General features: G+C 46.0%; 9 protein-coding genes across 9 annotated transcripts; 3 read left to right on the plus strand and 6 right to left on the minus strand.

Annotated features, from left to right (window-relative positions):
- Nucleotides 1–548: 548 nt before the first annotated feature.
- On the minus strand, nt 549–2727 carry LOC128719137 (probable elongation factor 1-delta). The gene is made up of 4 exons (XM_053812760.1): nt 2635–2727; nt 1903–2454; nt 1286–1366; nt 549–1199 (listed from the first exon to the last, which is right to left on the minus strand). Exons 1-4 carry the CDS (start codon nt 2725–2727, stop codon nt 558–560), a joined length of 1368 nt encoding a protein of 455 aa, XP_053668735.1. The 3' UTR covers nt 549–557.
- A 1402-nt stretch (nt 2728–4129) lies between these two features.
- LOC128719138 (beta-lactamase-like protein 2 homolog) lies at nt 4130–5215 on the plus strand. Its single transcript, XM_053812761.1, has 4 exons — nt 4130–4248; nt 4315–4481; nt 4544–4860; nt 4943–5215. The coding sequence occupies exons 1-4, from the start codon at nt 4130–4132 to the stop codon at nt 5213–5215; spliced, it is 876 nt and encodes a 291-aa protein (XP_053668736.1).
- Nucleotides 5216–5681: 466 nt separating this feature from the next.
- LOC128719135 (girdin) lies at nt 5682–9411 on the minus strand. The gene is made up of 2 exons (XM_053812758.1): nt 7606–9411; nt 5682–5885 (listed from the first exon to the last, which is right to left on the minus strand). The coding sequence occupies exons 1-2, from the start codon at nt 9409–9411 to the stop codon at nt 5682–5684; spliced, it is 2010 nt and encodes a 669-aa protein (XP_053668733.1).
- A 3660-nt stretch (nt 9412–13071) lies between these two features.
- LOC128719779 (T-complex protein 1 subunit alpha) lies at nt 13072–15241 on the minus strand. Its single transcript, XM_053813409.1, has 2 exons — nt 15169–15241; nt 13072–14672 (listed from the first exon to the last, which is right to left on the minus strand). The coding sequence occupies exons 1-2, from the start codon at nt 15239–15241 to the stop codon at nt 13072–13074; spliced, it is 1674 nt and encodes a 557-aa protein (XP_053669384.1).
- A 1340-nt stretch (nt 15242–16581) lies between these two features.
- LOC128719425 (serine/threonine-protein kinase polo) lies at nt 16582–19039 on the plus strand. The gene is made up of 6 exons (XM_053813050.1): nt 16582–16686; nt 16874–17098; nt 17214–17847; nt 18140–18467; nt 18532–18778; nt 18848–19039. The coding sequence occupies exons 1-6, from the start codon at nt 16582–16584 to the stop codon at nt 19037–19039; spliced, it is 1731 nt and encodes a 576-aa protein (XP_053669025.1).
- A 1279-nt stretch (nt 19040–20318) lies between these two features.
- On the minus strand, nt 20319–21220 carry LOC128707557 (cyclin-C). Its single transcript, XM_053802514.1, has 2 exons — nt 20633–21220; nt 20319–20531 (listed from the first exon to the last, which is right to left on the minus strand). The coding sequence occupies exons 1-2, from the start codon at nt 21218–21220 to the stop codon at nt 20319–20321; spliced, it is 801 nt and encodes a 266-aa protein (XP_053658489.1).
- An 868-nt stretch (nt 21221–22088) lies between these two features.
- Nucleotides 22089–23479, minus strand: LOC128708696 (GPALPP motifs-containing protein 1). The gene is made up of 2 exons (XM_053803675.1): nt 22316–23479; nt 22089–22247 (listed from the first exon to the last, which is right to left on the minus strand). Exons 1-2 carry the CDS (start codon nt 23477–23479, stop codon nt 22089–22091), a joined length of 1323 nt encoding a protein of 440 aa, XP_053659650.1.
- A 195-nt stretch (nt 23480–23674) lies between these two features.
- On the minus strand, nt 23675–24682 carry LOC128707855 (phosphatidate cytidylyltransferase, mitochondrial). The gene has a single exon (XM_053802814.1). The coding sequence runs from the start codon at nt 24680–24682 to the stop codon at nt 23675–23677; it is 1008 nt and encodes a 335-aa protein (XP_053658789.1).
- An 842-nt stretch (nt 24683–25524) lies between these two features.
- On the plus strand, nt 25525–27743 carry LOC128708630 (uncharacterized). The gene is made up of 4 exons (XM_053803609.1): nt 25525–25688; nt 25752–27072; nt 27151–27523; nt 27598–27743. Exons 1-4 carry the CDS (start codon nt 25525–25527, stop codon nt 27741–27743), a joined length of 2004 nt encoding a protein of 667 aa, XP_053659584.1.
- Nucleotides 27744–27789: the final 46 nt, after the last annotated feature.

The following is a 27789-nucleotide window of genomic DNA, read 5'->3' on the forward strand; positions in this document are numbered from 1 at the left end:
ACGACAGAGCGAGACAGCAGGATTGTAAACACAGTGATCTCGTAAACAAACCGCTGTCAGTGGGATAATTTTGAATTAACCGTTATTTGCAGTTCCTGACTTACATCATGTGTTATACTACTGCAGTTTATTTTGTTTGAACGGTATGTTATCGATACTCCTTTTCGTACCGTATCTACATCGGTCAACGAAACTGTATTCCAAGGAATTTGCTTATTTTAATTGAACTATTCTTATTTCGCATGTACTCATTCATTAATCACTCAGATGCAACCGGTTAGATGTGGAAAATGTTGTCTTTACTTGATCAACCCGGATGTACACAGATGTAATAAGATATAATATTCCATTTAATGTGCTTTCAATTTGAAAGAAGCAACCGTCACTAGGATAGAAAGATGGCGACCAGCGTTCTTCGTTTCACGGCCTTTCTTCTTCCCCTCCCCATCTACTGTCGTGGTGGCGCGTGTCTTGAGTTATTTATGTAGTAAAATCGATTAAAAATATTTTACGGGATGATCTCCAAATGTTGCTGCTGTCAGGTCGAAAGTACCACATTAAATCTTATTGAATGCAGCGATATCCACGCTCTGCACGTAATCCTCAATCTTCTCGATCTCTTCCTGCAGCCAGTCGACGGAAATCTTATCATCCTCAATCACGCACGACATCTGCAGCTTATGTATGCCGTACGCCAACGGTACCAGCTTGGCCGCACCGAGCAACAGTCCATCGGCATTGATTTTTCGCACCTCCTGCTCCATCACCTTCATGTCGGTCTCATCATCCCACGGCTTGATGTCGAGGATCACGTTCGATTTCGCAATCAGGGCCGGTTTCTTCGACTTTTTCGCCGCATACTCGGCCAGACGCTTTTCGCGCAGCTCGGCCGCTGCCTTATCCTCATCTTCGTCCTCCGAACCGAACAGATCGACATCATCATCATCGTCTTCGGCTTCGACCTTCTTGGCAGGAGCGGCGGCAGGCTTGGGCGCAGCAGTGACAGCTGATTTGGCACCAGCAGCAGCCGGTTTGCCGCTGCCTGATTCAAGCGTTCGAACACGCTCGTGCAAATCAATGACAAGGTTGTTCAGTCCGTCAATAATCGAGCGAAGCTTCTCGTTTTCCTTCTCCACCGAGGACAAACGATCCAGCAACTCAGCTCCGGGGCTAGCTGCCAACGCAGCAATACCATCCATCTGAAGAAAAGAAAAAGGAATCATTTCATTACCGAATTAATGACTAAATGCAGCACACAACGGTACACTCGTAAAGCAAAACTTACCCGCTCGAGGGAATTTTTGATGTGTTGCCTGGCTTTCGATATTTCCGAAGCCAAAGTGCACTGAGATGGAACGGAGTTGATCTGCAAAGCAATAAGATAATCGCAATGAGTACGAAGAAGCGTCAGGTGAGTACTGGCAAAAAGAACCAAGCGTGAAAATAAAACAATCGGTGCTGAAAAACAAACCATTTTAGTGCTAGCTATATACTAAAAAAAAAACAAACTTTCCACAACGATTGATCGACAAACGGGGTGAACTAAGGCGAAAATGGTTTTAATTATCCGATTTTACTAAGTCTGTGTATTTCTGTATTAAGTAATACAGACACACACCCGCAAGACCGGAATATTAAAAGCTATCCGTAGCCTATCTCCGACACGAAGGATTATGTATCACGCCAAGAAAAGTAATATTTACATAGAAAAAAAGCTGAAATTCTACTACAGGACCAAAGTAAGATAACAGAAAGACCGGAATGGAAACAAGCATAATAGAACCAAAGCTCAACTGGTCAGCCAAACCAAAAAAAAAACGCAACCAGCACAAAACTCGGCAAGACTCAGAATGACCGATAGAAGAAAAAACAAAATCAATAACGTCCACACGCCAGAACCACCTTGCTCAGTTCCTCCGTTATGTTATCGCACAGCTTGTGTGCCAAATTTTCCTTCTCCTTCAGATTTTTGGCATTCTGCTGCTGCACATTCTCTTGATACTTATTATCGTTATCCTGCTGCACGATCGATGCATCATCCTGTCCCTTGGATTTCTTTGATTTTTTCGACTTTTTCTTGGCTGGTTCCTTCTGTACCTCGACATGTTCAACGACCGTGGGCTGTGGTTTGGGCTCCGGTGCATCATCTACCAAGGTCGTCGCCATGTTACCACTATTAATCGATTTTTCGGAAGACTCAGTATCAGTCGGGGTACTATCTTTCTTGCCTTTGTTCCGCTTCTTCTTGTCTTTCTTCGATTTCGGCCCTTCCACCACCGGGGGTGGTGAAGATTCGATTGATGCGGCATCCACTTTTCTTGACTGGCCTTGCTGGTGCTGCTGCTGTTGAGACGCTGAATGCTGAGAAGTGACAGCGTTTCCTTTTTTTGGCTGTTCTATTTTCGGTCCGGTCGCCACTCCATCGTGCGACTCCATCTTCCCCGCAACGGAAAGCTTGCATACAATTTGGGGGTGGTGGGTTAGTGTAAAATATTAAACAAGAAACGTATAAGGTCGCGCCTCGTAACGGCCACGACGTTTGTAACCGAGCGCAATCGGGTACGAAATCTTCAACACTTAGCACGTTATCACAACAGCAGAAATGGTACACTCTATCGTTGCGGGTTTACCTACCTTGGCCATGTACTCGTAGTACGTCTTTTCAGCCGCGTTCATCGTGGATTTGTCCGACCACGGTTTCTCGTGTGCCATTGCTGCAGCAGCCATTTTGCGCTTTTATTAATAGTCTCTGTAGATGGAAAAGCCACAATTTACAATGGTTACTACGCTGGGTGCATCAGAAGCAGCTGGTCTGCGTAGAAACAGTTTCTCATCCCTTCCCTCATTTCCTCGGTGGCCTTTCTGACCTCTAGCTGGCCACCGTGGTAACAACGTGTGCGATGATTTGTGCAGCAATTCCTTGCGGTTTGCCGCTTTCTAACCACACATTCGCCCCCACACACGCAATATTGCAGAACGCAATGCCGCACAGTGTCGTTCACTTACCTGTGTACGGAGCGACGAAGAAAATCTTATTCACAATCGAACAAGAATCGCTGCAACGACTAGAGTGCGAAGCGCAAAATAGGGAAAAATCAATAAGTTCCACACCGAAGGCGAGTGCTGGACCTCGACTTTTTTTCTGAATTTCGACACGCGTTATTTTTCGCTGACAGAACCGCGGGACATCTGTCACGGTGACATTGGTTCGATGCAGGGAAGATTTTCGATTATCCGTGCCATTCTGTTCTGTTGTTTATTTGCTTTTGGTGCTATTGGTCCAAAAAAGCGAATTTCTCTGCTGTAAACAAGTTCAATTCATTTCCAAATTACATTTATGAACCTGTAATCGTTGTGTGGAAAAGAAGTAAGAAATTTCCTCAGAAAAAGTGCAGTAAAATTAATTTCAACACTACAATCGCTACATTCCTGGCAACACTGCACGTGGCTCACGTTGTCAAACTCAAATCCAAACAGCTGGTTTGTTTTCTTCCAAAAAGCGACCGATAAAAAGATCGGAAAGACGCGGCCAAAACCATCATGTTCAACGCATTGAAAGACCAAGCGCTGCAAATTGATACGAAGATCAAAACATTGCGCAAACAGTGCACCACGTTCGCGATCGGTTACGTCGAAAAGGACGAATCGAAGCAGTATCCGGTGCGGGAAGCGATAACAACCGCCAAAAACGAGTTGCGCGATTGTGCGGCCGACTGTGACAGTTTGGTAACACAAACAGAGACACTGTTCTCGCTGTTGACAGTGGCCGATAAAGCGGCCGACGAAATATACGACGCTGTTATCAAGCTGTACCACGAGCGAGGTGTAAAGGTGCCCCCGATCGAGCTCGAGACTATCCCGGTAGGGTTTCCCGTCCATTTGCTGCCTGTACCAGAACCAGAAACCGCAAGCGAAACGCCAGAAGCGAAAGAGACCACGCAAGAGCACGAAGCCAATGAAAGCGATTGTGATTCCGAAGGGTTCGTTTCGGAAATCTTCATCACCAGACCACCCGGCGAGGAGGGGCTAGAACCGGAGACGCCGATGATAAAGAGTAGAAAAAGGTTATTTTAATTGTCACGCAACAGCTGAGAGGTATAGTAGGCGATCAGATTATCGTGCTTTTATCATGGCGACCATACCGGCAGTGACTAGAATATCTTCGCGCCTGATTCGAATTCTGGGATGTAATCCCAGCCCGATGACGCTGCAAGGCACGAACACGTATCTCATCGGTAGTGGAAAAAGGTAATTGCGCTGTATACGTTGTATGCTGCATGCAACATTCTTATCTTAGCAAATTGGTCTTTGCAGGCGAATACTTTTAGACACGGGAGACGCGAACGTTAAAGAGTACATTGGACATTTGCGAAAGGTGTTGATCGATGAAAGGGTGCTCATCAACGATATTATTATTTCCCATTGGCATCATGATCACGTCGGAGGAGTAGATGATATACTGGAAGTAATCGACAACAAAGGTACTGAAGGTGGCTTACCGCATGAAGATTTCTTTCTAAAATGGTACACTTAACTGTTGTAGATACATGTAATGTGTGGAAATTTCCTCGCACTGATGCCCCAGAGCCGGAAGTACGCAACGCAACACTGAAGGAACTAAAGGATGGACAAATATTTACCACCGAAGGTGCCACGCTGAAGGTGATCCATACGCCGGGACACACGACGGATCATGTGGTGCTGGTGCTGCAGGAAGATAATTCACTGTTCAGTGCCGACTGCATTCTTGGCGAGGGTACAACCGTGTTCGAAGATCTGTACCGGTACATGAAAAGTTTGGAAACAATTTTGAATGCTAAACCTACGATTATCTATCCCGGACATGGTAATATCATCGATGTAAGTAATCAGTATCTTGACTCAGAATTTGCAGAAGTTCCGGTGTGATATACGTTAACATTTTTTCACCCCATTTTTTTAGGACCCTACTGAACGAGTAACGGAATACATAAATCATAGAAATCATCGCGAGAAACAAATCTTTGCCGTGTTCGAGGAGAACCCGGACAAGCAGTACAACGAGATGGACGTCGTGCGCACGGTGTACAAGGAAACACCGGAGCAACTTTGGGCAGCCGCAGCATATAATGTGAACCATCACCTGAAAAAGCTAACGGTTGAAGGCAAACTGCTCGAATGCGTTGATAGTGAGGGAGGCAACAGCTGGAAGTATGTGCAACCGGCTTCACTGTAACCTGGTTTCTATCGTTTGCCATTAGGCGATTGTTGTGTGGGAAATAAACTAGTTGCTGGTAGCGAATTTCTGTTGGCATCAGTTAAAACTTACACTATTTACGCATCGGTTCAATGCATACGTGTGAAAGGTATAAAAGTTATTTCTCTTTATTTCCTTTATTTCCATAATATAGTAAGTTAACTTAACTCTTGCCTAACGTTGGGGGATATCGTGCAAAGTACAGCTCTGCAGTAAATACAGCATATCAGTAGCAGGTGGAGAAAACAGGATGAAATCTGGAGCAAGAAGCTCAGCACACAACGCTCAGCAAGAAGTGGAGTGGACCGGTGGGGGTATGTTTTTTTTTTGTTGATGAACGGTTATTGCTGCAGCAATTGCAAACGACTTCACAGTAATAGAGCCGCGGTTCTTTTCGAAAACACAGCGAACCCCGATTGGAAACCAAACGGGGTAGACGGGGTTGTTATTGCACAGTGCAGCAGCAGGATCGCCCTTCCAGCTCACTCCGTAGATGATCTTCCACCGTGACGGTCGGCAACTGTTGATCCTGCCGGTAAGATGGTTCAATTTTTGGCACCATTCCGGACGGATTCGATTTCCTCCTTGATGAGTTCGATCTTTTCGGCGTAGGTTTTTTGGATTTCCTGCAATTTGACGAAGAAGAATCCTTTGAATGAAAGTTTGTTCAGAAGATGGACATTAGAAAACCGTGTGATCGATGAAAAATGGAAAGGATAATGGAAGGCACGTAAAGCAACACATAAATACATTACACACACACACACGCACATACGGGAACGCATGGATACATTTTTACAACGAGGACAATTGTGTACAGTACTGTGGTGTGTTTTAAAATCGGGTTCGTGATCTTTACAACGGTTTCGAACACACGTGGCATTCGTGAAGGATGATCGTGTGGTTGGTGTTTGCATACGGAACGCAACAGCACATTGAGAAGGATATTAATGATAGGAGACGATGGGTATTGTGGTGAACCGGATGCAGAACTGGTGAAGGCGCATTTGAACAGCACATTACCTCACTCTTCATTTTTTTTTGTTTCGTATGTGGAGTGTTGTTGTTATATCGTAAGATGTAAAAGAACGTGACACTAAGAACTTAAGCGAATAGTGGTGCATAAGAATGATTTAGTAGCGCACAGTAGTAGTAATAGTAGTAGTGGTGGTGAGACAGAGTGGATAGCGAGTCAGACTCCGTTGACACCGTATGGGTCAGATTTTTTTTGGTTGTAAATCATTTCTTTGTATGTGCAGTTTTTTTCAAGCATGGAAAATCAATCCCAGCTCGATCCGCCGTTTTCTGAAAGTGTGAGAAAAGATAGAAAAGATATTACATTGAGAGCACGCAAAAAAACCGGAAACTTAACCACCCCGCGCGAACGATGATCTAGAAGAAGCGGTTTTTCTGATTCTGTGTTTTGTAATAGTGTCACTGGATCTGGTATTTTCGTAGTTTCTCCGGGGGAAAAGAAACTTCAACTGGCAGATGGAGGTGCTACAGGTAAAATTGTTGTGTAAGCAATTTATATTTTTGAACAAAAAGTAGGACAAATGTTTGCTTCTCTACCACATGGTTCGGTGAGAGACCACATGTTAGCGCTATTTGTCATGTTTGCAGGAACAGTTTTTGATCCTATTAGTGGAAATTAATATACTGCTTGGACAGGCGCTTTACGGCAATGGAACACAATGATGAATGTTAATAACTTTTCGAAAAACAAACATCTTTTTTTGGAAATAATGTAAAAGGAAGGGTAAAACTACGCAGGAATGAGCTGAATCCTTTTGGAAAAGTTTAGGTTATTTGAACAAATATTTTTACACATACTTCTTATAACGGCTGTACAATTAATTTTACCGATGATTTTTTTTTGTTCGAATCCGAACGGTGAAAATGGTTCGTTAGTTAAAAATGAAGGCTGACGCAGTTTTCCGGCAAGGTGCCAGAATATTGACCCCGAATATTCTACCGCAATATGGTGAGATACACACTAGAAACGCATTTCACATCTGCAGTGCATTAAAACGGAATTTCCTCATATACAACAACGCAAGGCGCACGCGTAGGTACATGAAACGGTTGCTGTGCAGTCAGTTGGTCAGAAATGGTAGTGCAGGCAGTAGTAGTAGTAGTAGTAGTAGTAGTAGTAGTAGTAGTAGTAGTAATGGTAATTGAGTAATAGTGCATTGCGTGGCGTGAAGGGAAGAAAGGTAAACCTGCCAGAAGAAGAAAAACAAAACGGCAGGCCTGCAGCGTTACAATTATGATTCAGCCGCTCCCTCCCCAAAAGAAAAGCACCTACTGTGTGTGCGCAACTACAGCGACGGTAGAAAGATCACCTCCTATCGGCAAGCCGAACTAACCTTGAACAGCTCGAGCTGCGTCGTGTACTCATCCCGCAGATCGTTGTACATCTTTTGCGAGACGACCAGCTTCTTCTCGAGCAGCGTCTGCCGCTCCCGTTCCGCCTTCATCTTGCTGTCGATGTTTTCGAACCGCGTCTGCAACTGTTCGTGCTCCATGTTCCGGATGTTCAGCATGTCCTTCGTTACCGCCACGACCTCCTTGATGTTTTCGATCTGGTTCTGCAGTGCCTTTATCTGCATGTCCTGCGTCTTCACCGTCTTCGTCCGCTCGAACAGCAGCTCCTTCGCCTTGCCCATCACCTCCTCGTGCTTTTCCTTCAGCTTCTTGATCTCGTTCGGGTCCGCCTTGCTGGTGCCCGTGTGCGCAATCAGTTCACCCTCGAGCTGGCTCACCTTCGACTTCAGGATGTCGTTCTCGAGCATCTTCTTCTTCAGCTCACTTTCCAGATCCTCTATCCGCTCGTTCGAGTTCTTGGTCGGGGACAGCTCACACTCCAGCTGGATCGCCTTCGCGCGCAGTATATCGCTCTCGATCGTACGCTTCTTTAGCTCATTTTCCAGCTCGCTGATGCGGTCGGTCGATTCCTGCGTTGTCGCCGGTTCGTCCTCGGCCTGGTTTAGCTTCGATTTGAGAATATCATTCTGGATCTTCAGATTGCGGATCTCCTTCTGCAGCTCCTCGATCTTGTCATTCGCAGGACTATCGGCCAACGGTACACGCTCCAGCTGTTCCACCTTCGATCGCAGAATATCGTTCTCGATGTTCTTTTTCTTCAGCTCCTGCTCGAGTGTTTCGATCTTGTAGCTGCTAGCGCCACTGTGCACCTGTTTGCTCTCCAGCTCGGTCAGCTTCGATCGCAGTATTTGGCTCTCGGTGGTGCTTTTCTTCAACCCCTTGCGTAGCTCCTCGATCTGCTCGCTGTTCGAGTCCTGCGTTGCGGTCGATTCCTTCTCAAACATTTGCATCTTCGCCCGCAACATGTTACCCTCGGTGGTGCTTTTCTTCAGGCCCTTCTCCAACTCCTCGATGCGTTCGGTCGATTCTTCGTCTACGCGCGTCGCTGCATCACTCTCCAGCTGGCTCACCTTCGCGCGCAGAATGTCCGCCTCGATCTGGTACTTCCGGACCTGCTTCTCCAGATCACGCATCCGCTCGTTCGCCTCCTGTGCGTTCGAGGGCGTGTTTTCGAACTGCTTCAACTTCGACCGCAGTATATCACTCTCGATGTTCTTCTTCTTGAGCTCGCGCTCCAGCTCACCGTTCCGTTCGGACGCTTCCGAATCACCCTCCAGCTCCTTAACCTTCTCCCGCAGCACCACACTCTCGGTGCGCTGAAGGCCCCGCACCAACTCGTCGATCTTTTCCTGCGCCTCCGGTGTCTGTGGTTCACTTTCAACCTCGGTCAGCTTACCCCGCAGTATACCGTTCTCAATGATGCGCTTCTTCAACTCCTTCTCAAGCTGCTTTACACGCTCAGTTAGATCCTGGGAGGCTTGCGGATTCGTTTCGGCCTGCGAAAGCTTCGAGCGCAGTATGTCCAGCTCCATCGTCTTGCGCTTCAGCTCCTTTTCCAGGTTTTCGATCTTTTCATTGGAGGCCGCATTGTTCGACGGTACCTGTTCGAGTTTTCCGACCTTCGCCCGCAGTATGTCACACTCGATCGTTTTCTTCTTAAGATCCTTGTCGAGATTGCTTTTCTTGTCCTTCAAATCCTCCACCTCCGTCTCGAGCCGGTTGATTTTGCTCAGAAAGTCCTTCTCCAGCCACGCATCAAAGTTGCTCATATCGTCCAGGTCGGACATTTTGTCTGCCTTCGGTTCGGAACCGCAACTGCGCTGGGGACACACGGTTCAACCGGCGTTTCGGCTGTCGGCGATCGCTTCAAAACGCCTACACACTTGTTGTTCGCGGCGTACGCGCCACTCGTGTACCGCCGGCCGGAACCCGATGCGACACGAAAGCACTAGAATTAACGCAGCGCTCAAGAATTTCGAACCGCTACGATTAATTATACCACGCTCGAAAACCGTTCCGTCAACCCGGTCCACCAGCTTTGCCGAGGGAGCAGCGGCGTGGCGTAGCGAAATTCCTTTGCAACCACTCACCACACACTCACACACAGGCGCACACACACACTGCCAACGCAATCAGATCGACGAGAATCCTCCGAGATCGAGAAATTCCTTCCTGATGTGTACGGCTCTCACACTTCGGTTACGATCGAGACATGCAAGAGGTCTGAGGATCTTGATTTTCCTCGTTATGGATGATATTCTGCTTTCTTTTGTGTACTTTTGGTAAACTAGCACGATTGCCCTGGTAGGATCTTTTGCAACTTCAACCAAACACCAAAGAGATATGCTTTTTCACCTTTAACCTCAATTCACAGAACCCACGACAGACGCTACGTTGCCTCGGAACGTCCAACTAAACCGACAAACATCCGCCAACTGATTCGTACTCCGAGAATCTCACCAAACTCATCCCAGCACTACAAACCAAACGGTCGGATGCGCCTGCGTATCTGCCACCTGCGTACCCCATAGCGATCATTTCGCACCGGCCTGATCGCGTGTAGATCGGGGACCGTCTGGCCCACCAAAGTTTTACAGCGGGTGGTGGTTACGCTTTCCAAACGGTGCAGAATGCGGGTGTAGTCCAACGAAGGGAAGCAAAAACACCACCGAGAGCCCCCACACCCCCTCAGAACTAACCAACCGATTGAGAAACGTACGCTGAGAATGCTCAATAAATGTGCTCCCCGAAATGAAAATCTATTTTTGCCGACCGGCCGACATCATGCCGTTGACTTGGTGGCAGTTCGACAATTTGCCGGTGAGTTCACGGCACACCTTTCCGGGACAGCATCCATCTGCCCGGCTTCGGTAGTAGCAGATCTTACAACCGATACGGATTGCGTTTTCTCACCGTACGCACACATCCGGTGCAGAGATCGTGAGGATCACCCGATTATTGCCATAATGGTATGCTTCCTTGTTTCAGAGATTTCAACGATTCTGACGTTCGAGCTGTTAGCGGTTAAATCGTTCGAACTGCACTCAACCCGTTTCCAGCAGTACGTGCTGAAACAAACCTTTCAACGCGCTGCATTTAGCTGCATCCCCCTGGCAATGAATTGCTTATTTTAGTACACTCCTCCATTCTTCGGGATACTCGTGGAACCTGGTCGGGTCTCGGGAGCACCTGTGGATGCGGAGCGATCGCCCAAGCGGTAGGTGGGTTTCTTGGGTGCATGAAAACGAATTGCACCACCAAAGCATTGATGCGTTTTCTAACCCGAATCTCAGCAATCCAATGTTCCGATTCGGGAGTTTTGTGGCTTTACCGCGACAATACCATGCACGCGTTTCGGCGCAGTTTCCCCGCTACTGGGTATTGTACTGCAAAACCTCACCGCTTTGAGTACCGCTGGCGCACGGTTATTTATAGGAAACGCACCATCCACCTTCTGCGGGGTTTTTTGGATGAATCGCTCCTGTTGGACGTGGTCGTGTCGTAAGCGAAACAAACATGAAATCCGGAGCAACCGTGTCCGCGTGCACCAGGATTTCTACCAACCATTCACCAACCGCAACCAACCACGAGCTTCTCGCGTACGGGAGGGGTCGCTTTCGTCGCGTTCGAGTAGCTGCACAGCGTGCCTTTTCATTTCATTAACAGGAAAAGAACGGAAAAGGTTTTAAAAGCATATGCGAGAGTGTGTCCTTCACCGTGTTGCGTTTATGAACGTGTTGGCGCACCCGCTATCACGTGTTTTTAGCTGTAATGACGGCAATGGTTAATTTCAGCATTTCTGCATTCCCTTCGAGGGCTTGTTTCGAAGGGGCACATAATATTGGATATTAAACAGGATCGTTAAATCGGTACAGCAGGGCAACGCTTATATGATGAACTAATCCTAATCCGCGCATACTGGAATGCGGCATCTTCATTAGCCATCCATCATGAAGAAGATGCCGCACTAATCCAGCGGCAAACGCTTGTAAACAATCGATCATCGAAGCTCAGTTTCTAACGATCGCGTGCACTGGTTGTAACGTACGGCCGCTATATCCTACGCTCATCGTCGTTGCTTAACCCCTATTGATCACGGAGTTGTGTCGTTTCCGGGTCAAGAATCTTGTGCATGAGCAAACAAATCCTACACGAGAGCGCTCATCCTGCACTGTACACGGGCGAGACAGTTTTAGTGGTCGTTCAAAGGGCATGTCTCCGTTACGACGCACGGATATATGTTAAATAGGGCAGTGGTGCAGTAGGTAAAAATAACATCGATTGTAGGTGGACCGGTGCCGATCATCAGTACGGCTATAAACAACTTCAACAGCGTGCAGACTGCATTTTTTGAGGGAACATTTTTTTTCCAAAACATACGAGAGTTTGGTGGTTTAAGTCACTTACGTTTCGGCTTCCTCCAGCGTTGGTGCAGAGAATGGTTATGGCAGTTAATATTGTCCCGTTCATCCTGTTGTAATGAGAACATATGAAGGAATGTATTATGTTAGCTCTGCATGTCGGCACCGTTTCGAGTTCGATTACTAAAACACACGCTAGCGTCGAGGTTAACTTAAGCGTAAACGAAGAGCAAATGCTTAAGGTTAATCATCACTTCTGGTAGAAACAACCAGCTTTACGTAAAAAAAAAGCCATTAATAAACAACATATTAGGAGCAGGTGTTTGTGGCGCGAAAGGTATTACTTTTTCTGATCTCTTAATATCGCAAAAGCAGCAGAATGAGTAGTTTCACTTCATGTCATTGCTACAATTAGTTATAAGATTACGAACATAGTTTGTTTTACATCCTCAAAGTAATTTTGTGACTTCAAAATTACGTCGATTTAGATGGAAAAATGCATATAAATCTTCACCCAAACTAGATTCATGAAGCACGTAGTTCTTTGCAATTGAAAGCTAGCATTGCTTGTGATATTTCATTTGTAAAAATAGTTCGATTACAGAAGCTTAAAAAACGCGAAAAATCTTAATTAATTACAGATTCATGGTACTGCACAAAGTTTCATGAATCTTCTGAATGACTAGCATGATAAAAAAAAAACATTTTGTATCTGCTAAACGCGAGATAGAGCACCTCCTCAGTATTGATCAACATGAAACAAATTGGTTTTAAGTTACTGTTTTATTTCGGTACTGTTTCACAAGGAAAGAAAAATGCGCACATGTGAAACTCATTAAAGGTATGTAAGTGTAAAATGAGTCCGTTCGATGCCGGTGTGGTGCGATCAGTGTGAATAATGATGTAAACGAGAGGTGTTAGCGAAATAATCGAACAAACAAAAAAGGTGTAATAATATTGCTTCGCTCGCGATGAAACGGCAGATGATAGAATAAAAAGCTTAAAGTACGTAGCAAATGCTGCTGAAGGCGAGACGCACGTTGATCGATCGGCAAAATCGGCATGCCTTCCGTTTGCTCAACTCCTCTAACCATCCAGCTCTCCAGCCGCACAAGCATCACCGTAGTTCTTGCCTCCCTTTTCTTCCGGATTCAGCGTAATCATATCGTCAATTCGGAGGATCGTGATTGCCGCTTCCGTCGCGAATTTGAGTGATTTGATTTTCGACATGGCCGGTTCGAGCACACCTGCCTTCTTGTTGTCCTTCACCACACCCTCGATCAGATCGAGCCCATACCACTTCAGCTGTGCATGATCGACGACGGTCTGGCTGGAGTTGTGATACGCGCGCAGCTTCGCCACCAAATCCGTCGCATCCTTGGCCGCATTTACGGCCAGCGTTTTCGGTATGACCAGCAGCGATTTGGCGAACTCGGCGATTGCCAGCTGCTCGCGGGAACTCAGCGAGGTGGCAAAGTTTTCCAGATAGATCGATAGGGCCGCTTCCACGCAACCACCACCTGCAACGACCTTTTTGCCCTCCATGACTCGTTTCGCTACGCACAGTGCATCGTGAATGGAACGTTCCATCTCATCGCAGTAGAAATCGTTGGGACCGCGCAGAATGATCGACGCAGCGGTACGAGCCTTCGGCCCACGGATCAGAATCAGCTCATCGTCACAGATGAACTCTTGTACGATTTCTGCCGCTTCGCCCACATAACTGGCCTCAAAGCTTTCCTCTCCCTCCATGTTCGTGAGCGACGTAAGATAGGCAGCACCGGTTGCTTTGGCGATACGCTTCAAATCCGCTTTCTTCACACGCCTCACAGCCATTGCACCGGCCTCGACGAAATACTTCAAGCAGAGATCGTCAATACCACCACTGCACAGCACCACATTCACGCCCGTCGCCAAAATCTTTTCGATCTTCTCCTTCGTGATGTCCAGCTCGCGGGCACGGATGCCTTCCAGCTTTTCCGGGTCCGTGATTAGCACCTGTACACCCAGCTTCATCTTTGTTTTCTGCAGCGAAAAGTCCAAGCATGCAATCTTCGCATTCACGATCTTTTTAGGCATCTGCTGCGAAGCGATCGTACAGTTTAGCGCGTAACCCTGAACCAAAATACTTTCGCGAGCCGATTTACCATGCGCCTTCAGCACATTGACTGCCTTGATCGGGTATGCCGGGTTGCCCTTTGGATCGAGAATCTTCACCGCTTGTGCTGCATCAACCACCATTGAAGCGAAAAAGTCCGCATCGGCACCGATGATCTTTGAGCTCATCGATGTTTTCGCCACATTGACCAACGTTTCACGTCCCAGATCGTCGACCGGTGCGGTCAAATGCTCGGAAATGTATTTGCAAGCTTCCTTACACGCCAAACGGTACCCGGCGATGATGGAAGTTGGATGGATCTTCTGTTTCACCAGCTCGTCCGCATTTTTGAGCAGCTCAGCCGCAATAATGACGACCGAGGTGGTACCATCGCCCACCTCTTCGTCCTGCAACTGTGCCAGCTCGCACAACACCTTGGCAGCTGGATGTTCAACTTCAAGCAGTTTCAAAATCGTTGCTCCATCGTTGGTGACCGTCACATCGCCGATGTCGTCCACCAGCATCTTGTCCAGCCCGACGGGTCCGAGCGATGATTTCACTATGTTTGCGATTGAGCTTGCGGCCATCACTGCAATAAAGGACAAAAAATAGCAAACATCTTAATAAAAAGCACCGAGAAAAGAACTGTTGTCGTACGACATAACCTCACAAAAAGGAATGACTCATGCTATGCGACATAGGAACCCCAATAAAAATACAAATCGATAAATAAGTTTACCAAAAATGTAGTGCAGAGACTTTCTTGTGTTTTTTCGTGAAAACCCAATTGTAACAGGAGCAAATAGTTGCTTTACTTTTGCTTGCTACATATTTACAAGCAGACACATAAAAAAAACTTCTAGCCGGCATTAAGAATGGAAGAAAATGTAATAAAAAAACAAAATTGGATATATCTTTTGCAATAATGCAGTTTATCGCATACTTGCAACAGTGGCACATAATTCCATTAGATTTCCATTCATATTTCCATTGAATTATCCAAAAATGTAGCATGTGATGCGGAACACCCACGGTCTTCAAAGGGGCCCCAATGAGCCTCTTGCAAGAACCAAGATTTTACATACCATTTTGTGTGCGAACGGGAGCTCCGGACGACCGGTTACCGGCCAAAGACAGTGCGCTTGCTACCGTGGACATTGTTGGTCAATCTGTAAATAAGGCGTAATATTCCGAATTCCGATGGAAATTGTTTCCGTTACTTTCACGAAAAACACACACGGCTTATTCGGAAAAGCGTTTTCTGCAGCACACTTTTTTTGGGGCACAACTTGACGGCTGCCCATCAAATCGGTTGACAATTGTGACATTTCGAGAAGTTGTCTTTTCGTCGAACAGCTTCGAGCAATGGAGATGCGGACTGTAGACGCAGAAATAATGTTGCTGAATAAAAATCAGACTGATCGTCGAAGGATGTACAGGAATGATAGTGGAATCTGCTACATAGAATAATACAAGAAATTTACAGAAATGTACACAACAAACCATATACAACAAATAAAACATCCCAAACATCTATCGCAATACTGGCTTTCTCACTTGCCCAGTTTAAACACTGCTAAATCTGTTCTCACATCTCACTTTTGTCGATTTGTGCTCCTAAAATTTCTTCTCACTCGAGTCGATCTTTCTCACTTGCGAGCACCGCTGGGAATTCCAACAAATATGTCAAAATTTTTTGACCATATTTTTTAGGTGTGTCTGTGCATCGGGATTTAAATTCGATCGTCATAACTGTTTTAAACTGTTCCGTGGAAAGAAGTGTGGATTGCAAAAAGGATTAAACAAAACTTTCTTCCAGCCAAACGTCTGCCAACATCGTATTGTGTTATTAGTGGCAATTGATTGGATTCTAGTTGAGAAGAACCAACTGTCGATCGGAAAGCGTTTGGCATGTTCCTATCCACGCCATTCGAAAAGTAACGGCTGTGTGTCAACGTCTCGACCGGGCGCGAAACTTGTTGTCGGTCTCTCCCTCCTCTATGTGTGTGCGCTGAAGGCGTCCTGCTGCGCGTTTGTTGCTTATGGCTTCGAAGGTTTGAAACATAACTTCACACGAATACAATCGATTTATCATAGGAAGCATCGATTTCGCATATCCATATCCTCGCCGTGTTTCATCAATTCGGTACAGTTCAAGCACGTACAACGACCGTGCGTGCATGTGTATTGGTGACCAAAAACCGACCAAAAAGGATCGAAAAGAACGCAAGATAACGGCAAAGAAGAGGATCGCAAAAAAGAGCGTTAACGAGTTCTTGAAGGTACGCATCGAGCTGGAACCGCCGAAGTTAATAGTGTGAAGTAAAAAAATAACAAGTCCCCAACCATTAAAAAAGCGTCATTCTTCGTTGCCAACTTCATTCGGTAACTCCCATTGACGCGTAGCGTGCGTGGTCATTTTGTTTGTAGTGATTATTAAGTGGAGTTTGTTAAAACGGTAAGCGTTAGCCATAGTCGAATCAACGGCCCGAGCCAACATGGGTAGTGTCACCAAGCCAGATGATAAAGCGGTAGACATTCCGGAAAAGCTGTACGATGCTGGCACTAAGCGGACGTACCGGAGAAACCGATTCTTCGGAAAGGTAAGATCTATCGCGATTATGGTTCTCATTGCCGCATCCTTCCCAAGCGATCCCTTTTCCCTTCTCCACGACGCATCGCCCTGCTGTTTCCGTAATATAACCTCCAATTGTGATGCGGTTTCGCGCTGGTACGCGGTTTGTTGTTTACCAAATGGATTGACCTTCGCTGTATCCGTCCCTCTTTCAGGGTGGCTTCGCCAAGTGCTATGAGATAGTGGACGTAGCCACGAACGAGGTGTTTGCCGGCAAGATCGTCTCAAAGAAGCTGATGATGAAGCACAACCAGAAGGAGAAAATGACGCAAGAAATTACGATCCATCGTTCGCTGGGGCACAAAAACATTGTCGCCTTTCACAGCTTCTTTGACGATCCGCTCAATATTTACATCGTCCTGGAGCTCTGCAAGAAGCGGGTAAGCTGGGACAGACGAATTGCCCCGTTTTTCAGGAGTTAGTGTACCAAGAATCTAATGTTGCGAATGTTTCATTTGTTTGCCTTTTCCTCTTCGTGCTGCTGGACCCCGACAGTCAATGATGGAGCTGCACAAGCGCCGAAAGTCTATCACCGACTACGAATGCAAGTACTACATGCATCAGGTGATGACCGGGGTGAAATATCTGCACGACAAGCACATCATCCACCGGGATCTGAAACTGGGAAATCTGTTTCTGAACGACGAGCTGCACGTCAAGATCGGGGACTTTGGACTCGCCACCAAGATCGAGTTCGAGGGCGAGCGGAAAAAGACGCTTTGCGGGACACCGAACTACATTGCACCGGAAATTCTGAACAAGAAGGGCCACAGTTACGAGGTGGACATCTGGTCGATCGGATGCGTCATGTACACGCTGCTCGTCGGTCAGCCACCGTTCGAGACAAAGAGCCTGAAGGATACGTACAATCGGATTCGCAAATGTGACTATCGGTTGCCGCCGACGCTGCGCAACAATGCGGCCGAAATGATCTGTGCTATGCTGCAGTCGGATCCGTTGAAGCGACCCAGCATACACAAGCTGTTCGAGTTCGACTTTCTGGCGGGTGGTTACATCCCGAATTCGCTGCCAATCTCTTGCCTCACGATGGCACCCCGTGCGGATCAGTTGGAGCAGGCGGAGCGTATGAACAGGAAGCCACTGTCTGAAATGAATGGTGGTGGAGGAGGTAAGAAGGATTCCGGGGATACAATGTTGAATATGCAATAGTTTCTTTTTCTTTATTGGCAACAACAACCTCAAGAGCCTGCCATTTCTAGCTTTCTGTGACTTTATTTACCCGTAGCCGGATAGTCAGTCCTGCGTACGGGGGGGACGCGGTCCGAATGGTATTTTGGTCCGGTCCGTTCGTGTGAAGACCGGCGCCGCTACCATCATGCCACCGGGCCGCCCCGATACAATAGTTTACCGACGATTAAACATTTTTTCGTTCGATTTTTATTATTTACTTTATCTTTTAGATGATACCCGGTGCGAATCATCCTTCCTGAAGAATAATCTACATGATGCGATCACTGCCAGTGGTATGATGTCGCGTCACAACGATACGTACCGTGCGGACATCGAAACATTGCACAAGGAGCTAACGAAGCTTTTCCTGGCCAAACCACCCCGGCTGGCAAGTAATCTGGATGATGAAAACACGGATCCGGCCGTCCAGCCTTTGTTCTGGGTATCGAAATGGGTCGACTACAGTGACAAGTACGGTTTCGGCTACCAGCTCAGCGATGAAGGCATGGGTGTGATGTTCAACGACACCACCAAATTAATTATGCTTGCCAATGGACTGTAAGTGTACTGTGTAAAGTTTCCACAGAACATTCTTTCACACAAAATTTCTCTCTCTCTTTAGCAATGTTCACTTTATCGATAAAGAGGGCCAAGAATCCTACTGGGACGTGAACAATTTCCCACCGCATCTGGAGAAAAAGATGAAGCTGCTTACCTACTTCAAGCGTTACATGATGGAGCACCTGGTGAAGGCCGGTGCAGGCGTAATGAATATTGAAAGCGATCAATTATCACGTATACCGCATATGCACACCTGGTTCCGCACGATGTGCGCGGTCGTCATGCATCTAACAAATGGCACTGTGCAAGTAAGCAATTGCCAACGTGAGTTCTGTGGATAGCATTTTCAACCCTTTTGCTTGTTCTCTATGTTTCAGCTCAACTTCTCCGATCATCAAAAGATTATACTCTGTCCACGAATGCGTGCCGTGACGTTGATGGATAACAACAAAAACTTCCGCACGTACCGCTTCCAGACGATCATAGAGCATGGCTGCTCGAACGATCTGTACACCAAGATTCGGTACGCTCACGAAAAGATAAAGAAACTGCTGGAAAAGCTGTCCTAATTGGATCGTACACGCGTAGGCATGGGCTATACGAAAGGAACGAATGATGCCGGTTAGGGACAAAAATAGAGTGTGAGGTCCTGCTAGCATAATGGCCCTTTATCTGAGAAGCATTTACAAGGAAACTACAGTCCAGCATAGGGGAGAATGAAACATTATCGTGTATGTATTAGACATGGTTAAGGTGGTTAGCACACATTTAATCCGCCAAACAGCAATGATCTGAACTTGTGGATTACGAGCTATTCAGGAAGGGTTTATTTGGTGTGTTTTGTTAATGTTAAATGTCTTCATGTCCGTTTGCTGTTGATGTTTATTTTTCTATACATCTTTTTTGTGTTTTTAAACCGTATAGCTCCATTATTACGCCAATTGTATACAGGAAGACACTTACGCGTTCACTATCTTTATTTTGTTCGACTTTGTCTTTAAACTAGCGAGGATGTATAGTAAATAAGCAATGATCATATGTCAGTTCAAACGTGCTTATTTTAATCTCAACTTTTTTCCCGGTCCATTACTCCCTGCGGCTGCTTGTGTTTGAAGGCGATTCGTTCCGTTGTCTGCGAAAAGAGTTTCGTGAGGTGGTGTAGTTATAAAGTACGGTTCAAAGTATTAATATTAAGCTGCATTATTGCTTAGGGTAGCGTCTACTACTGAAAAAAAATAATTGCGCGTTCACAATCAATTCCAAACGTAAATATAAATGCATCTACAATAGCAGAAAACATGTTCACGATAGTAACATGCGTCCAAACCCAATGTTTCGTCCAAGTCCTCCGTTTTGGAGAAAACAAGAAGAACATTCCTTTGTAAGATGCAACCCATTTTGTGCTCATCAGAAGGTGCTCTGTCGAATTCATTGCAACATAAATTCCTGTGCCTTTTTGTGCTCCTCCAAAATACTTATCGATTGAATGCTACCGAATCGAACTGGACAATAGAATAATCTTCGGATATTAAAACAAATCTGAGTTTGCATCTGAATATGGAAAGAACACAATTCGCGTGGATAAGTGGAATAAATTATTATTCATTTTGAAGAGTATAATGGTGATACATGCGTGTTGTGTCGCCCTCGAAGTCTCGGAATCACAAGGTTCGTTACAAGCTACCCGGTTACAAGTACGGAATTCAGTTCTGCTCTGGCTAACGAGGGGGCTCGAGATGCGTGCATATGGTATGAAAACGATAAACTGTAACACTCGCAAATGGATAACGCGATGACGCGATCCAATGCCAGGCCCTTGCCCAGATCGTTACGGCTCTGGTGGACGAATCACCGCTGCGGGTGCGGTTTCGGTTTCGGCATCTTTTCCAACAGTGCCTGTATTTCCTTCTTCTCGTCATATCCCTTCCAAAGCTCGAACAGGTTCACTATAGCACGTGCGATCTCTTGCACTTTGTCCATGTCGACGTTCAGCTCGGCAAACCAGGATTTAAGCTCCTTCTGCAAAATGACGCACGCTATCTGCAGACATCCGATGGCGATCTGTTTTGTAGGACAAGAAAGAGCCATCGATTTTGTGTGTAAGTAATTTGGGCGTACGGGAAAAAGAGAAACAAATAGGATATGTGTGCTACTTTCATTACCTGATACGGTGGATACAAAAGGCTTACATCCGTACGTAGGGAATCATTGATGAGCCGCCAGGTAAGGGTAAGCAATTGTTCCTCCTGGCCGATGTCCTGCATAAGCTGTAACAGCGGGCGGTACGGTTGGTACACAATCAAACAACAGTCGAGATTTTCCAACAGGTAAAACTCGCACTCCAGTATGTGGTTGGTGCGATAGGGGAATTCCTGCTGGTAGGCATAGCTGAACTTATTCTTGATCACCGTCTGGCACGTGGTGATAAGACGTGAGTTGGAAATCACACCAAACTCTTCAACCTTCGATGATAGCAGTATGCAGGTCGGTGCCAGCAGCAGCGGATCGATACACTTTAGCGAGTTGCGCGCGTAGAATCGCTTGAAGTACACGGTCGCCGTAGCGATAACCTGCTGGCGCAGTTTCAGCTGCTCACCCAGCACCTGTATGATGTTGGCGAAGAACATAAAGATCTTCTGATACTCCTCCTCGGAGAGCGTTTTCAAATCATGCTGACGCTCCCGTATCAGATCCTGCTTGTCCAGAATCCATTGTTGGTGGTGCGAACTTTGCCAGAAGTTTCCTGCCATCTTAAGGGAAACCTCTTAACAGGTTAATACGTAACAGCTTTTAATTGGGGTTGGTGGTGTGTAGTACAATTTGTTAAAAATTCATTCGAGAATCGGAAAACCACCCTCTCTCAACAAAAATGGCTGTTTGTAAACAGCTGCTGTGACAGTTTGTGTTTGGAAGGGTTGGAATCGGTTGAACCGGTTCACAACTGTCATTTTTAAATCGCATGCCAAATCGGATCGGATAAAACGTGAATGCATTGATTGATTTATTAATTTTATGAAAGAAAATGTTATCTGTAGCATATTTTGTTCTAGAATATAGCTGTTGGAAGGTATACTTCGTCTTTTTCTTGATCCGTTCACAATTGAGCACCGCCAACGAGCTCGCTGTACTCCTGCATGACTCGTGCGGAACGGGTCGCTGGGAGCACATCTTCTTACTAGACGGAATGGGTCCATCATTTTAATCACATGCCTTAACCACGTATCCTTCCGCCTAACCATTCTAGCCATCGTTAGCATGTCTGAATAGAACTCCTCTACAACCTCAAGATCGTTATCATCAACTGGCACTCTGCTGCTGAAGCGGACAACACGGTCTATCACTCTATCACGGCCCGCAAGCGTTCTTCGCACTGATCCACAATTCAATTCTTACAGCTTTACGTTTCAATCAGGTGTACGAAAGAAACCATTTAAGGAAAAGTTACGACACAATGTCCACCGAAACACAGGCCATAGTTTCGAAGTCATAGATCACTATATTTATTGAACCTAAAACAATGTTCATTGTGTACGGGTAATGTAAAACGTACAAAATATTTCCCACGTGTTCACAGTCTGTGACACTATCACTACTCATCAGCAAATCCGCGACAAGCTTTTACAAATATTTCGAACTTCCGCTGGAAAATCGTGAATTGAGGAGCTGGGCTTTCTTCATAATGGCTTTCTTTTGGGCATCGTCGAAGCGGTTTGCATGCAGATCCAAATTTCGATCGAACGGTCTTCTTGTCGGTTCGGTACTATCACTCGCTGCTTGCTACAACATTAATAAAAGGGAAACGTGTTATTTTTATATTCCTTCACGAAAATTTGTAGTCTCCTTACCTTATCCTTCTTGAGTTTGGTTTGATGTATTTCCAGCAATGTTTTGTCGCGCTTGTGTTTCTTTTTGTGTTGCTTTACCATCTTTTCTTGCTCCTTGTCTCGCTTGGCAATAAGCGATCGTTCACGTTCACGATCCCGTTCCGTTGTGGCATCACTAGGCTTAGAGGATCGTTCCGAACCGGAAGACTTCTTTTTACGCTCCCGATCGGCCGGCGTATCAGTCCAAATGGAGCGATCGCCAATTTCGGGCTTTTCGCGTGTGCGGAACTGTCTCGCTCCGAGTCCCATATCGCTGATCTTGCGAATATCGGGTAGTTCCAGCATCCAGTCTTCGCGTGCTTTCGGTAGGGTGGATGATCCACTCCCATTAGCGCTGGCAGTTGCTTCTTCCATTTGCCGTATCTTTAATTCCAGTGCACGCTGCTCTAGTTCCACGTTAACGCGTGAGCTAGACGTACCCGGCAATGGTCCAATAAAATCGTCCATATCATGTTCGTCATCTTCTTCCGGTTCAGAAAATGGAGAAAGTTCCGACTCGGACGAAATGTGCTCGTTATCGGATGATTGCGAAGCTATGAACCCAGGCGGGAGTGCCGGACCAATGCTACGCGGTTCCGGATCGAAAGGATCATCCTTTGCCTTTGATTCAGTGTTCCGTAGATGGGGCGGCAATGCTGGTCCAATCAGCTCACTGTTTTCGACAACAGTTTTACACTCTCTGTCGGAAGTTTTTGACAAAGACGATGGCAATGTCGGTCCAAAACATTCGTTCGGCTGATTGTTTGTGGTACAACTCTGATGTTCCGGTTGCTCATCTTGCGAAGAAACGGAAGACACGGAAATATCAAGCACCTTTTCAGCGGGTGCATCTTTTGTGGGAGATTTATCATTTTTTGCCGAACGCGATGTGTGATGTTTCGACCGTGAATCGATCGAGCGAGATCTTCGGCGGTGATGCCGACGGTCGGGGCTTTTGCTGCGACTTCTACGATGTCGGCGTCGATCGGAGTGACGGGATGAGCTGTGACGTTCCTCACGGTACGATGATCGCTCCGCATGATTTCTGGAGGATGATGATCCAACCGATGATGAGTGTTTGTGTCTCGTGGTGGTTGTTTTGTAACGTACACCACAATCAGAATCAGTTGTATCTGAGTCAGACATCTGTAATAATCCAAAACGAAATAGAGTTACACCGGATATGATTTGCCCTAGCTATAAACAAAAGATGATGAGCCAAAGGAAAATTAAAGCTATTAACACGACGAGGTTGTTTTGTAACGCATTGTCAACATTTTTATTGAACACATTTGGACTAGTGTTTAGATCTCTGCAGCTGTAGCGAACACGTACATACTATTAGCTAAATGTTTTCAACGCTTTTGCCCAGCTGTAGCGCATCGATTTGCCCAGACCAGCGGTGGGAATATTTTTTATCGATTGCCAAACACTGCTCGACCATACTATTGATCGCAGACAGGAAGCTACAATGGACTGGTAGTTTGTGGAACGCGAAACACCTATTAAAATGTCCTCCGTGTCTTGCCGGTACCGTCCGCTTGTTTGACGTTCCACAATCAAACGTATTGGCCACTTGGGAAGCCCATTCAGATGGGCCAGAATCGTTGTCTCGGAGAGATCCTGCGTACAAATTTGGTTATCACTGCCGCTGATCGGTAGCTCTAGGCAGTGATGGAAATCCGCGAACGTGGCTGAGTATAGGTTGCGAAAGTTTTCCAGCTGCGGACGCACGATATTGTTGACTTTATCCTTGTTTTCGCCAAATATCATTCGAAAGTCCCCACTATAGCTAAGGTTTGATATTGCGCGGTACAGCTCGAACTCGGTAAACTTCTCCGGAAGTAGCAATAGAGCTGCGTGTACCGCTGAGCGAAGATTTTGCTCGACCGCGTTCTGTATTTTCGAACTGGAAGCGTTCCGTATGATTTCCACCGGTTTGTGAAGCCGTCCGGCTAGATAAATGCATCGCCAGTCTGTTAGATCCTCCAGCAAATCCTTAGTGGAAACGACCCCGTACTTAATGATGACATCTTCGTCGGGTATTTGCACGAGCGTGTTGAAGTAAACGCGTGCCCCAAGCGTTTCCTGGTACCGGGCGATCAGTCCTCCGCCCAGTAACCGCATGTTGGAATAGTGCTCGAAGTTTTGATCGAGGTTAGCCGTGTGCCACCGGTGTGCATTGTCCACGACGTAGATGAGGTCAATCATGTTGCGCTTAGAGCGAATAGATTCGTATCCGAGCTGCTGCTTTACGCCGGAGCCATAAGCAAAGCAGAAGGAAAAGCTTTGCGGAAACTTGGATAGTATCCGGAAGAACATCGGTGCGGTGTTGCCACGGGTCAGCATTGTTGTGGTTTGTTGCGTTCTCCCTGTTTGGCCGGTGAAGGTTTAGGGCTGTATCGCACTTTTGTATTCGCTAACAGTACATGGTACTGCCTTGGTCGATTTAAGTATCACTTTCTGTTATTACTTAACACATTTCGCGCGCAGTCCAGTCCACTCGCTTATCGATCGCCGACAAGCCGTAAACGCGGTCACAAAGCGACAAATGTCAAAATCACCTCACAAAAAGGGCATGTATTTTGGTACACAACGCGCATCGTTCAATGCTGATGGTGGTTCGGACGCACGTTGCGAAGGTTGACCGTACTTAATCGATACTTACATTGCTCTTTTATTGTTGGGTTGTGCTACGCAGCTACTATACGCAATTTTGTCAGCAAAATTTATTTGGCGAATGATTTAAAATGGGTGAGAAAATCGTACGTCCGGCATTCAAAACATAGCTAGATTTGTTATGACGTTTCGGTTTGATGTCCCTGTGAAAATATCTTTTCAATCCCTATTTCGGTACGTGCTGCCAAACACGTCGACGTAAATCGAATAATTATCTAATTTTATTGCAATAGCTACAATTTCTGAGACATCGTATGGTTTATTTCACTTAAGCACACATTAAAACGATTTTATTAGAATTGTGCTTGATAAACATTCTATTATCTAGCTGCAAAAATCACAAAAAACGAATAAAATGGACAAAGTAGTTGCCGCGCGATCACCCTGAACCAAACGTCAAATTCGTATTATCCGGCATAACACAACCAACGGAGCACCGTGCTATTATCGTTATTTAGTTCTCAGTATTGGAAGAATCAGCACGTGCTACGGCTTGAGCAAAGGCTTACAAAATGGCTACTCCGAAATTTTCTCCTGTATTTGCAATTCCCCCGGTAGAATGTGCTCGGTGTAAAGTTCTGGGAGCTACATTTGTGTGTGCCACTTGTGGTACATTTTACTGCAATGTACCATGCCAAATCGAGCACTGGCCAATTCATAAAGATGTTTGTATGCCGTGAGTATTACTTCGAAATTTCTTGGTTCGATATTGAATGCTGGATCTTATTCTTTATTTTAGTCGGCTAGTGATGGCAACTCCGCTGATGGGAACGGCTCTTCGTCTAGAGGAATGTATATCGCAGGTGTATCCGATTACGCCCAACACGGTGAACGAAAAGGTGAGTCCCACAAGCATGGGACCGTCTCCAAGTAGCGTGGTACCAATTATTCCGTCGAGCACTGGAAAATCCGTCTTGCAACAGACGGTTTTGGAAAATGGAACCACTACGTGTAAATCACCATCGAATGAGGAAAAGGCGCAACAACAGAAAACGAAGCCTGTCATCGAAAGTGCCAACGATATGGCTCCCAAAAGTTCCGCCGTCGTCGCGGAGCATAAGGTGGAAAAGAATGGCCACAAAGTCTTAGCTTCTGCCATGGAAAAAGCGAATCAACAGAAGCCAGAGCTCATTCCCAAGAATGTGGGCGACACTAGTGTCAAAAGTGCTACTGTCGTTCCTGAACAAACGGTACAAAACAATAGCCAAAAAGCTGTTGATTCTGGTTCGGCCAAACCATCATTGAATGTGGAAAAGCTACAACAACAGAAGGAGATACTAAAGAATTTGAACAGTACAAACGCCAAAATATCTAAAACCGACGCCGGGATGCGCAAAGCTAATACCGAAAATTGTGATCCAAAGCCAGATCGTACCTACAATGACGAGCTTCTGCAGCAGGGACCTTTCCCCGAGCCTGGCAGTAATGTTAAGATTTCATACGTCGCGGACGACAAGATATACATATATGAAACAGGACCTGGGCCCAACGGTGAACGAAACGGCGTTGAATTGCTGATAACACGTTCGTTGGAGTGTGCTCGCAGCGTAAAGCAGACTCTTTCCGCTCCACCGATTGTGGGTGACATCGTATTTGCGGCTTTCGATGGTGATTACTATCGAGCCGTGATAAAATCGGTGAAAAATGATAGCGCCGAAGTGTTCTACCCGGATTTCGGCAACTCCCAAACGGTACAGTGGAACACACTGAAGGAAATACCGGATCCGAAGTTAAAGTATGCCAACTGTTTGACTCATGGCGTCTGGCTCGAAAATATCGCCGCCTTTACACCGTCCATCAAAGAGTTTCTGACACAGTTAGAGAATATTGCAGACTTTAAGCTGATCTCAGTGATCGAGGTTCAAAATGCGGCCGGTATTAAAATGGTAGAAATGTACAATTGCAGCGAAAGGTATAATTTAAGTTTGAAGCTGCAGGAACTTCAGGCGACGCAATCGATCAAGAAGAAGCCGCTGCCAGCGCAGCTGAAATCAACGGGAAAAATATCCAAGTTTGTTGTTACCAACCCGAACACTTACAAACCGGTACAAATTCATGAGGTGTGTACCATTGACATGATTGGTAATTGGTCTTTATCTATCTATTTGTTGCAAATTGTGTTTTTTTTTTTATTACAGCTGGTTGATGCTGGTAGCATCCAAGGCACGGAAATCGAATTGGTGATAGCCAATGCTTCGAGCGTATTCACTGACAACCAATTCTCCGTGATGACTAAATCGAATTTTGAACTGTATAAAACAATGATGCAGGAATGTGAGATGTATGGACGTATCGACCCGAACCCTTACGTGCCCAAGGCCAACGAACTCTGCCTGGTGCACAATAACGGAATTTGGTATCGGGCCGCGACGATCGAGCCAGACACCGGAGGCTCCAATTTGCTGTATCTTGTGGACGATTTATGCTTTGCCGAGGATAAAGATATGAAAATCCGGCGTTATCCACCCGGTCTGACGCGACATCAATTCGTTGTTGAGTGTGTGTTGGAAAGTAAGGCACCAGTGAGCAGAACATTGCAGCCAATCGAGTATTTCATACCAAACTTTCCTTTTTTTCTCTTGCAGACACTGATATCTTGCTGGGTGTAATAGACGGAAAAGAGGATGTTGATGCGTTGTGCGGTAAATTGATAAAAGCAAACGTCCATCTCTTGAAAGATGAAGAAATGTATGAAACAACCCATGTAACTATTGTGAACATTACTAAGTAAGAAGTGCGTATAAGGTGAGCATCACTCATGTTTACATTACGCTTTC

This window comes from Anopheles marshallii, chromosome 2 (assembly GCF_943734725.1).
Source record: "Anopheles marshallii chromosome 2, idAnoMarsDA_429_01, whole genome shotgun sequence".
Taxonomy (NCBI): Eukaryota; Metazoa; Arthropoda; class Insecta; order Diptera; family Culicidae; genus Anopheles; species Anopheles marshallii.